At 47.8% G+C, this 12313-nt stretch overlaps 1 protein-coding gene across 1 annotated transcript; it reads right to left on the reverse strand.

Moving 5' to 3' along the window:
• Positions 1-1459: 1459 nt before the first annotated feature.
• syt11b (synaptotagmin XIb) lies at positions 1460-11566 on the reverse strand. Its single transcript, XM_080500231.1, has 4 exons — positions 11307-11566; positions 6845-7803; positions 6045-6165; positions 1460-4305 (listed from the first exon to the last, which is right to left on the reverse strand). The coding sequence occupies exons 1-4, from the start codon at positions 11338-11340 to the stop codon at positions 3995-3997; spliced, it is 1425 nt and encodes a 474-aa protein (XP_080356357.1). The 5' UTR covers positions 11341-11566; the 3' UTR covers positions 1460-3994.
• Between the last annotated feature and the right edge of the window lie 747 nt (positions 11567-12313).

Below are 12313 nucleotides of genomic sequence, written 5' to 3' on the forward strand. Positions count from 1 at the left end.
CAGAAACCAGATCCAGCAGGACTGATCACAGGATGTAATAATAATAATGCATCGGTTTTATAAAGCACTTCTCTAGGCACTCAAAGACGCTTTTTTGTTTTTTACATTGCATTATTCATTTATTCCTCCAGATCCCGTCAGCTGAGCCGTGGGAAATTATCCAATTTCACATTTTCTTCTAAAAAAAACATTTGCTCTCGCAGCGACAGTGTGTTGCAGAGTAATCCTGTATAAATACTCTTTGCCACTAGAGGGCAGCACAGAACTTTGCCGGTGAAATGTAAAGTGACAGACGTCAGTGTGGTTCATCTCCACCTCCTGCTACCATCTTGTATCAAAGTACTGTGTCAGTGACAGTGATGGAGAAGTTTTTGAAAACCAGGATCTCAGCTCTTCATCCATCAGGTCCAGGTTTCACACTGAGGGAGGCACTATTAAAAAAAAGTCCTTGCTTTCTGGATTTACTGGATTCCTGTTGATAAAACTTTGATGAGAAAGATTTTATATTGTTAATAGAGGCTACAGAGTTTACACTTCGGCATGTGGGCAGGGCAGAGATGGGAATCGAACCTGCAACCTTCCGATTGGGAGACGACCGCTCTACCAACCAAGTCCCGAAATTCATATTATGACTGAAGGTCAGTGGCTGTGCAGCCACACGTGGCTCTGCAGCTCCTCGGCAGCGGCTCCAGGACGTTTCCAGAAAAGTATTTAGAAACATTTTGCTTCCATTCTTATTTTATTGGAACGTTTTATTGGCCACACTGATTTTCCTCCCCGCTGCTCCCGGCCTCGTCTGCAGGCTGGGAAACACATAAATAAAGTGAAACCGCACAGACAGACGGAATATATATATATATATATATATATTTTAGATAAAATATTTAACTGTATAAATAAAAAAAATTAGTATAAAAAGTAGAAAGAAAATGAGAAAAATTTAGTTTTTGTATATATATATATATATATATATACGATATATATTATATTATACAATGTAGAAATTAGCCAGCCGTGCTAACGCTACAATGTAGAAATTAGCCAGTTGTGCTAACGCTACAATGTAGAAATTAGCCAGTTGTGCTAACGCTACAATGTAGAAATTAGCCAGCCGTGCTAATGGTACAATGTAGAAATTAGCCAGTTGTGCTAACGCTACAATGTAGAAATTAGCCAGCCGTGCTAATGGTACAATGTAGAAATTAGCCAGTTGTGCTAACGCTACAATGTAGAAATTAGCCAGCCGTGCTAATGGTACAATGTAGAAATTAGCCAGTTGTGCTAACGCTACAATGTAGAAATTAGCCAGCTGTGCTAACGGCACAATGTAGAAATTAGCCAGCTGTGCTAACGCTACATATATATATATATATATATGAAAAACATGTAATGAAGAATACAAATAAAAGATAAAAACGACGCGGCCGTCATGACGAACTGTTTTCTTTTTTATTTGCACGTCCAATGAAGTGTTAACAAATCCAACACAGAGGTTAGCATCCAGGTCTACAGCAGGGGGCGCTCACACACACACTAAAGCTCCGGGGACATGGTGGGGGGAGGGGAGGTGTAGGGGGGGGGGGCGTCTTCACATCTGTACAAATCTACAGCAGAAAGCAGCGCCGCCTGCTGGGCGCTCTGAGAACTCATGGGGGGGCAGAGGGGGGCTGTGTGGGGGAGGGGGGGGTCTGTGGGGGAGGGGCAGTGGGAAGCTGTGACGGGACTGAACCTGTAACAGTCGACGTGTCAGAATCTGTTTGAAGAGGATCGTGATGGTTTATTGTTGTTAGCTTGCGTGAGCCGTTTGGAGCGCTAACGGCCGAGCGTCGCGGGTATTCTGGGAAACTCGCCACTCTGCAGAAATCCGCAGGGGAAAAAAAAAAAACCCCAGCTGGCCTCGTTTAAATCCCTCCAATGAGATGAGGAAGCAGATTGATAGACTTTGATGTAGCGCTATTAGCTTAGCCGCTGTAGTGATGTTAGCGTTGCCAATGACTGCTTTTCGTTTTAAACTTGTACATTTTAGCGCTACTCACCTTCATAGCTGAAAGTTGTCTGATGCCGCTATTAACTGCTTACTAGCTAGCCGTGCTAATGCGACAATGTAGAAATTACCCAGCTGTGCTAACGCCACGTAACAGAAATTAGCCAGCTGTGCTAATGCAACAATGGAGACATCAGCCAGCTGTGCTAATGCTACAATGGAGACATCAGCCAGCTGTGCTAACGCTATAATGTAAAAATTAGCCAGCTGTGCTAACGCTACGACATAGAAATGAGCCAGCTGTGCTAATGGTACAATGGAGACATCAGCCAGCTGTGCTAACACTACAATGTAGAAATTAGCCAGCTGTGCTAACGCTACGCCACACAAATTAGCCAGCTGTGCTAACGCTACAATGTAGAAATTAGCCAGCTGTGCTAATGCTACGACACAGAAACTAGCCAGCTGTGCTAATGCTACAATGTAGAAATTAGCCAGCTGTGCTAACGGTACAATGTAGAAACTAGCCAGCTGTGCTAACGCTACAATGTAGAAATTAGCCAGCTGTGCTAACGCTACGACACAGAAACTAGCCAGCTGTGCTAATGCTACAATGGAGACATCAGCCAGCTGTGCTAACACTACAATGTAGAAATTAGCCAGCGATGCTAACGCTGTAACACAGCAAATAGCGAGCTGTGCTAACAGTCCATTGTCGAAAACACTACAACACTGCCACATAGACATGCCGGGTGGCGTTACTCACATCTACGACCTGCACCTTTAATCGAAGCGCTTAACATTAAAGGGCGACGTGTTTGAAGGGTCAGGCAGCCAGACGGGAGTCATACCCCCCTCCCCCCCCCCCCCCCCCCCCGGTGGCCACTGCGGGGCAGCAGCGAGCCGGTCCACTGACTCACTGCGCCACCTGGTGGCACAAAGTGGGATTACTAAGCAGATTTTTATCTTTTCTGCACCACCGGGATGAATTGAGGCTAAAAGTTGTTTCAAAAAGAGGAACATGTTTTAAAAAGATGCCACAGCTTCCCTCTGCTCCAGAGGATTACGGTCTCCGGGAGGGAGGGAGGAGGGAGGGGTCCAGGTCCTGCGGGGGGGGGGGGGGGTTACAGGTTACGGGGGTCTATTCACACAGATGCAGAGCTGCTTCAGCTTTTTCTTCACATGTCGGAGTTTCAGCTGAAAACGACGTCAGCGGCTCGTTTTTCTCTTTTCAGACGGACATGCGATGAAGTGCATGAAGGAGGGGGGGAGGGGGGGTCTTCTTCTTCTTCTTCTTTAATGTCTTTTATGTTATTCTTTTTAATCGTAAGTCTTTTTGGAGAGTTCCTCCCCCCCCGGTAATGGACTTGATGGGGTTTTTGTTGTTTTTTTTTCTCTATTTGAAAAACGGCTCGTTTTCTTTTTTGCTTCTTAAGATTCTTCTTCTTACGACTTGCAAATGTGGTGAAATAACAGAGACAGAGTTTAACTATGATCACAACAGAGTGTGTGTGTATGTGTGTGTGTGTGTGTGTACAGGTACGTGTCAAAAAATGCGATTATCAGAGAAAAGTTGATCGTTTCCTATGTTATTTCTGCTCTCAGTGGTTTTAGTTGCAATAATTCTCACATCTGGCAAAAAAAAAAAAAAAAGGATTGTATGAAATATTTTAATATTTTACATTTTGTGTTTAGGATTCTTTATGAGCTACAAGATAAGAAAAAATATGAAGAATAAAAGTTTTTTTCTTTTTTAAAAAGGCTGAAATGTGTCATTTTGTGTCATTTTCACTGTTAAATGATGAAAAACGATCCTTTTCTGATGTTTTGAGACGCACTTGTGTGTGTGTGTGTGTGTGTGTGTGTGTGTGTGTGTGTGCTGTACACTCAGTCTGTATTTCCCAGTGTAGTTTCACCGGTTGAGTCCCAGCTGCTGTTGTTTTTTCTTTCCTTTTTCCTCGGCGCTCCTCCTCCTCCTCCTCCTCTTCCTCCTCCTCCTCCTCCTCTTCCTCAGTACTCGCTCAGGTTGTGCCATTTGGAGATCTGGCGGCGGGGGTTCTCGCAGACCTCCCTCCAGTGGGCGGCGCCGGAGGGGGCGGGGCTGTGCAGGCCCAGCAGCAGGCGGCCCAGCACCTCGTTCTTGGTGGTGCGGTCGAAGTCGACCACCAGGAACTCCACCGAGATCTCCGGCAGCAGCTCCGGCGGGATGTCGTAGATGAACGACTCGTTGAAGACGGGGTTCAGCGTGCACTTCTTCACGTGCGTCTTCTTCTTGGCGATGCGCTTGCGTCCGTAGAAGACGTTGACCTTCACGTACGGGTCTGGGGAGGAAGAGGAGGAGGAGGAGGAGGAAGAGGAGGAAGAGGAGGCAATGTTCAGTCGGAGCAGTGAGGGAAAGAGAGCACAGAAAGAGAGAGAGGATGAATAGGAAGGACAGAAGGAAGGGCAGGAGTGGAAGAGGAGGACAAGACAGAGGGCAGAGGAAGGACAGAATGGACAGTAAGAATAGAAAAAAGGAGAATGAAGAAGGGGAGGAAGAGGAGGGTGAAGGAGGAGAGGATGAGGAGGGAGAGGAAGAGAAGAATGAATGAGGAGAAGATGGAAGGAGAGGAAGTGGAGGATGGAGGAGGAGGAGGAAGAGGAGGCAATGTTCAGTCGGAGCAGTGAGGGAAAGAGAGCACAGAAAGAGAGAGAAGATAAAAAAGGAAGGACAGGAGTGGAAAAGGAGGACAAGACAGAGGGCAGAGGAAGGACGGGATGGACAGTAAGAACAGAAAAAAGGAGAATGAAGAAGGGGAGGAAGAGGGGGGAGAGGAAGCGAAGAATGAATGAGAAGATGGAAGGAGAGGAAGAGGAGGATGGAGGAGGAGAGGAGGAGGAGGAGGAGGAAGATGGAGAGGAAGAGGAGGATGGAATGAGGAGGGAGAGGAGGAGAAGAATGAATGAGGAGAAGATGGAAGGAGAGGAAGTGGAGGATGGAGGAGGAGAGGAAGAGGAGGGTGAAGGAAGAGGAGGAGGAGGAAGATGGAGAGGAAGAGGAGGAGGAGGAGGAAGATGGAGAGGAAGGGGAGGATGGAGGAGGACAGGATGAGGAAGGAGAGGAAGAGGAAGGAGGAGAGGAAGAGGAGGATGAATGAGGAGAGGGAGAGGAGGATGAATGAGGAGAAGATGAAGGAGAGGAAGAGGAGGATGAATGAGGAGAGGATGAGGAGGGAGAGGAAGAGGAGGAGGAGGAAGCAATGTTCAGTCGGAGCAGTGAGGGTAAGAGAGCACAGAAAGAGAGAGGATAAAAAGGAAGGACGGAAGGAAGGAGAGGAGTGGAAAAGGAAGAGAGAAAGAAGACGGAGGAGGGGAGGGAGAAGCCAGGAGGAGGCCGGAAAGAAAGAGGAAGGAGGAGAACAAGTACAGAAGGAAGGAGAGGAAGGAAGGAGGACAAGACAGAGGGCAGAGGAAGGACAGAATGGACAGTAAGAACAGAAAAAAGGAAAATGAAGAAGGGGAGGAAGAGGAGGGTGAAGGAGGAGAGGATGAAGATGGAGAGGAAGGATGAGGAGGGAGAGGAAGAGGAAGAGGAGGAGGAGAGGAAGAGGAGGGTGAAGGAAAAGGAGGAGGAGGAGGAAGAGGAGAGGAAGAGGAGGGTGAAGGAAGAGGAGGAGGAGGAAACAATGTTCAGTCGAAGCAGTGAGGGAAAGAGAGCACAGAAAGAGAGAGAGAGGATGAATAGGAAGGACAGAAGGAAGGGCAGGAGTGGAAGAGGAGGACAAGACAGAGGGCAGAGAAAGGACAGAATGGACAGTAAGAAAAGAAAAAAGGAGAATGAAGAAGGGGAGGAAGAGTAGGGTGAAGGAGGAGAGGGAGAGGAGGGTGAAGGAAGAGGAGGATGAAGAAAGAGAGGAAGAGGATGAAGGAAGAGGAGGAGGAGTAGGGAGAGGAAGAGAAGAATGAACGAGGAGACGATGAAGGAGAGGAAGAGGAGGAAGAGAAGGATGAAGGAGAGGAAGAGGAGGATGAAGGAGTAGAGGAAGAGGAGGATGAAGGAGGAGAGGAAGAGGAGACTCACTGGCAGACAGTCCTGTGATGTCCATCTTGGGCAGGTGACGAGCCTTGAGGACGACGACGCTGAGACGGTGAGACACCGGCTGGTAGGACAGAGACGCCAGCAGCTCGCCACGACTCTCACACTGAGGACGACAACAGGAAGTGAGGCGGAGCGGACAGGAAGTGAGGTGAGCAGACAGGAAGTGAAGCGAGCAGACAGGAAGTGAGGCGAGCAGACAGGAAGTGAGGCGAACAGTCAGGAAGTGAGGCAAGCAGACAGGAAGTGAGGAAGTGAGGCTGGGCAGAGACTAAGTGAGGCGGGGCGGACAGGAAGTGAGGCGGGGAAGACAGGAAGTGAGGCGAGCGGACCGGAAGTGAGGAAAGGGGACAGGAAGTGAGGCGGAGTAGACAGGAAGTGAGGCCAGCAGACAGGAAGTGAGGTGGCACAGACAGGAAGTGAGGCAGGGCAGACAGGAAGTGAGGCAGGGCAGACAGGATGTGAAGCGAGCAGACAGGAAGTGAAGCGAGCAGACAGGAAGTGAGGTGGCCAGACAGGAAGTGAGGCGGGGCAGACAGGAAGTGAAGCGAGCAGACAGGAAGTGAGACGGGGCAGACAGGAAGTAAAGCGAGCAGACAGGAAGTGAGGCAGGGCAGACAGGAAGTGAAGCGAGCAGACAGGAAGTGAGGCGTGGCAGACAGGAAGTGAGGCGTGGCAGACAGGAAGTGAGGCAGGGCAGACAGGAAGTGAGGCGGAGCAGACAGGAAGTGAGGCAGGGCAGACAGGAAGTGGACACGGACGTGTCCGGGGACCACGGCACTCACCTGCATGTTCCTCTTGGTGATCTGCTGAGTCAGGTGGACGCGGCCCGTGCTCGGGTCCACGCCCTTCAGGGGCACCACCGCCTCGCCGATCACGTCGTCGCGGGCGAAGCGGTCGAAGCTCAGGACCAGGAAGTGCAGCGTGAGCTCGGGCAGCGAGCTGTACGCCACGCCGTAGAAGGTGAAGGTCTCGTCGAACAGCGGGTCCAGCGTCTTCCTCAGGACGCGGGTCTTGACGCGGTGCTTCTTCTCCGGCAGGATGGTCATCTTCACGTAGGGGTCCGAGCTGCCCGCCTGCTCGTCCATGGCGGGGAGGCCGCGGGCGCCGACCACGGTGACCACCAGCGCCTTCTTGGGGAAGTTGTAGTCGACGGTGAGGCTGACGGAGCCCAGGCTGGGCTCGGGTTCGGGGTCGGAGGAGGCGGGCGTGAACGGGGACACCGTCTTGCTGCTGGTCTGGCTGCTGCTCGCCGAGCTGCTGTCCAGGCAGCAGTAGTCGGCGCGCACCGGCAGCGCCCGCTCCACCCGGCCCTGGCCGTGGGCGGGGCCCGACCCGGCGGGGGGCGGGACCAGGTGGCTCATCTGCAGCTGACCCGGGACGTCCAGGATGTTGTTCTCGGCGTCCACCAGCACCAAGCCCCGCCCCCCGCCGCCACCGCCGCCGGTACTGCCGGCGCCACCGCCCCGCTCGCCGTCGCGCTCAGAGCGGTCGGCGCGCCGGATGCCGCGGACGATGCGCTTGCTGCCGCTGAGGGATTCTGGGTAAATGCTGATGCCCTTCAGCATGTGGATGAACTTGTAGGGCGGGTCCTCGGCGTCGCAGTAGCGGTCGCCGTGCAGCTTGTAGCGTCCAGATATGCGGAGGTAGCGGCGCTGGCAGAAGGACCAGAGCAGGATCAGAACCACCACCACCAGGACCAGGACGCCGGCGCCCAGGAAGCCCGCCAACACCGGGGACATGGCTGAAAGCAGCAGGACACAGCGAGGGTGAGACGACGGAGCAGCGGCGGCCCCGGGACAGAAGACACCAAAATAAAAGCTCCAGTGGGACTTTAGTGCGAGAAAAATTGAAGTCTCGCGGCCCGTTTCCATGACAACGTCTTCAAACGGAAACTTCTGGTGAATTACTCACCGTAATAAGAACCCCACTTGGTTTTATTTTGACAGTCACCATAATAAGAACCCAACTTGGTGGTTTTATTTTGACAGTCACTGTAATGACAATCCAACTTAGTAGTTTTATTTTGACAGTCACTATAACAAGAATCCAACTTGGTAGTTTTATTTTGACAGTCACCGTAATAAGAACACAACTTGGTGCTTTTATTTTGACAGTCACCATAATAAGAATCCAACTTGGTAGTTTTATTTTGACAGTCACCATAATTAGAATCCAACTTGGTAGTTTTATTTTGACAGTCACCGTAATAAGAATCCAACTTGGTGGTTTTATTTTGACAGTCACCATAATAAGAATCCAACTTGGTAGTTTTATTTTGACAGTCACCGTAATAAGAATCCAACTTGGTGGTTTTATTTTGGCAGTCAGCATTATAAGAATCCAACTTGGTGGTTTTATTTTGACAGTCACTATAATAACAATCCAACTCGGTGGATTTTTCAAATCTTTGTCGTTGGGACAAAAAACAAAAACTCAAGACGTTGCCATGGAAACGGGCCTTAAAGTGAGGAAAAGCCACTGCCGGAGGACGATTCAGACACGAGGTAATTCACATACAAACCAAATAAATACATTTCTGAACCGTCAGGAGGTAAAACACACACTGAGAGCCGGAGAAATACTTTAGTTGTCACTCAGGTTCGTGTTACAAAACACAACTTCTCAGTCTTTTACTTCCTGAAGCCCTCCTCTCCTTCGTTAACTGTCCAGCTCCAGGACTCGGCATCAGCAGCGTGAGAATCTGTCCTGGTGTCTATCAGAGAGGAAGTCTGGCAGACAGGAAGTACCGAGCTAACCATGCTAACAGGCTAACACGTCACAGGGAAATCAATACGCTGCCTGCAAGCATCATGTTGCATTATTGAAGGGATTGATTTTTCTTTTTCTTCTTTTTTTTTTCCACGGCCGAGTCGAGACGAGACGGATCGTCCAGGAGGGCGTGCATGAGGTGACGGTGCAGAGCGGTGACGGTGTACAGAGGTGACGGTGCACAGAGGTGACGGTGCAGAGCGGTGACGGTGCAGAGAGGTGACGGTGCAGAGCGGTGACGGTGCAGAGAGGTGACGAGGTCAAAGGTCGGTGACGTGACTTTAAATGACGAAGAGCTGCTGAGTTTAATCTGCAGGACGAACTACGTGAGGATGAGGAGGATGAGGAGGATGAGGAGGGCTTTGTTAGCCTCGTACAGACAATCATTGTTCTATGAGGCTTCGTCAAAGTCACCACACACACACACACACACACACACACACACACACACACACACACACACACACACACACACACACACACACACACACACACACACACACACAAAACCGTATTTCAACCATTTCCTACTTGTGTGTATTTTGTCAGTTTCAGGCAAGATTTAAATTCACCTTCATCACTTCTTTACCCCCCCCCCCCCCCCCCCCCCCCCGCCCCCCACTGAGAGAAGAGGTGATCTGGGACTCGACCGCCATTAGAGCAGTTACTTTCTACTGATGAGTCAATAACATGGGTTTATCTTCTGCCACGCTGCCCCCTGCTGGTGGTACCGAGCAACAACCATTATTTACACAAGAGAAAAAGTTCAGTCAGTGAATCTGAGGAAACTCATTTTGAAGCCCAAAGACGAGTGTGTGTCGTCGGGCGGTTCGTATTTTATACTCAATGCTAACATGTAGCCACCATGCTACACACACACATACACACACGCACATGCAGTGAATAAAATGTCAAATGTGCAGAGGATCCTGCTTCCTGTTGTCCGGGAGTTTAATTCATTCATTTACACACACGATGAGGTCATGTTTTGGAAAGAGCTGAAAGAGCTCGCTGCCTAGCAACACACACACACACACACACACACACACACACACACACACACACACACACACGCTGTAGAAACTATATTCATATTAAAAAAACATATTTTAAAGTTTTTTCAGGATTTTAAAGTCCCATCAAAACAACATCTGAACACATCTGAAGTATTTTAATGACTAGAAATCAGAAGTGTAGTGTCAAACCAGCAAATGTTGTGTTATATTTTCTTAATCTAATCTAATCTACAGTAACACGTTTTATTTCTAATGCACTTTTAATTTGAAAATGTCAAAGTGCTGCAAACACGTTAAAAAAGAAGCGAGGCAAAGACAGAAATTTACAAATTAAAATCATACAAGAAAAAACATTATATTGCATCAAGAGCTAATTAATTTAATCCACAACTTAATGATTTATCTATCTTCTATTTCCATTCCTCTGAAATTAGATTTTTTTCAAACTGTTTCCAAGTCTCTGAAAACTAATAAACACATTTTAACTATTTCCATATAATCAGAAATGTTCTAGATCATAAATTATAATATTACCCCCCCAAAAAACACCTGTCAATGTTTCTGATCTATAAATTAATCGTTAAATTGATTTTTATTCATCTTGAAAATGAATGTCCTGAGGAAAGTGAGCGACACTACAAAACTTAAAATATATTAGATAAAGAATAGCCATGATAAATTCAGATGTACTAGATTACAATTATCTATATAAACACATTTAAAGCAACATGATTTGTCTTCTTAATCACATTTTTGTCTTTCTAATCTTTCTAATGTTATTGACGATGATGATGATGGTGATGGTGACGATGATGATGATGATGAGGGGCTCGACGAGGATTTTTAATGGGTTTTTGTTATTTAAAAGTCATTTTCATTGTCATAAAATCGTTTTGTGTCGCCGGTTCAGACATGACGTCACCCGATACACACCCCGACTGGCACCCGCACGCAGGACCGCGCGCACGCTCGGTGACGATGACGATGATGATGATGAAGATGATGAGGATGATGTTATTTTCTGCGCTTCTTTGATTTATTTATTTATTTTCTTACGCGCTGTTTAAGTCATAACGCAGCCAAACAACAGCGCGCGCGCGCCCGCCCGCCCGCCCGACTCCAGTGTGCGCGTGCACGCCAGTCACGGCCCATGGGACGATGGATGTAAATTCGTCGGTTGACTCGAGGACATGTTGTTTGTTGGTGGCGGCTGATTCGCGGGCTCCGCCTCGCGCTGCTCGCTCAGATGTGCTGTAATGTTTGTTCGGGTTTTTTTTTTTTTGTTTTTTTTTTTAAAGATGGAGGAGGTCGAGTGAAGCCGAGGCGGCGGCCGCGGGCCGCAGCAGCGCCATGACACAGGATATTTCCCGCGGTGACGCACCGGAGCGGCAGAGCGGTTTTTTTTTACCGGGTGGACGGGTCCCCGTTCGGGGCCCGGGGCCCGGGCCCTGGTACTCACCGTAGGCGGGTCCCAGCTCGATGATGTCCGCCATTTTGTGGTGTCGGGGCGGCGGGTCGCGGGTGCGGGAGGAGAGCGCAGAGTCACCGACTGACTCTCACTGATCACCGGGGAACGGCCGCTGCTCCGCCGGGGGAAGCCTTCATATGTCCGCGGGTCGCCGGAACCGGGCCGTGGTGCCGCTCGCTGCGTCCTGCCGCGCGCTGCGTCGCTCTGAGTCTGCGGCGCTCCGCGCGCACTGATGCTGCTGCTGCTGATGATGCGCCGGGATGCAGAGCGCATGCGCACCGGAGCGCAGCGCGAGGAGGAGTCACTCTGTACAACATCCGCACCTGCAGACACATGAAAAACATTATTATTATTATTATTATTGTTATTATTACTATTATTATTATGATTATTATTATTAATGATAATAATAATATTAATAATAATTATGATGCAACATCCGCACCTGCAGACATATGAAAAACATTATTATTATTATTATTATTATTAATGATATGATAATAATATTAATAATAATGATTATGATGCAACATCCGCACCTGCAGACACATGAAAAACATTATTATTATTATTATTAATGATAATAATAATAATAATAATGATTATGACGCAACATCCGCACCTGCAGACATATGAAAAACATTATTATTATTATTAATGATGATAATAATAATATTAATAATAAGGATTATGATGCAACATCCGCACCTGCAGACACAGGAAAAACATTATTATTATTATTATTATTATTATTAATGATGATAATAATAATATTAATAATAAGGATTATGATGCAACATCCGCACCTGCAGACACAGGAAAAACATTATTATTATTATTATTATTATTATTATTATTATTATTAATGATAATAATAATAATATTAATAATGATTATGATGCAACATCCGCACCTGCAGACATATGAAAAACATTATTATTATTATTATTAATGATAATAATATTAATAATAATGATCATGATGCAACATCCGCACCT

This window comes from Blennius ocellaris (genome assembly GCF_963422515.1).
Source record: "Blennius ocellaris genome assembly, chromosome: 8".
NCBI lineage: Eukaryota > Metazoa > Chordata > Actinopteri > Blenniiformes > Blenniidae > Blennius > Blennius ocellaris.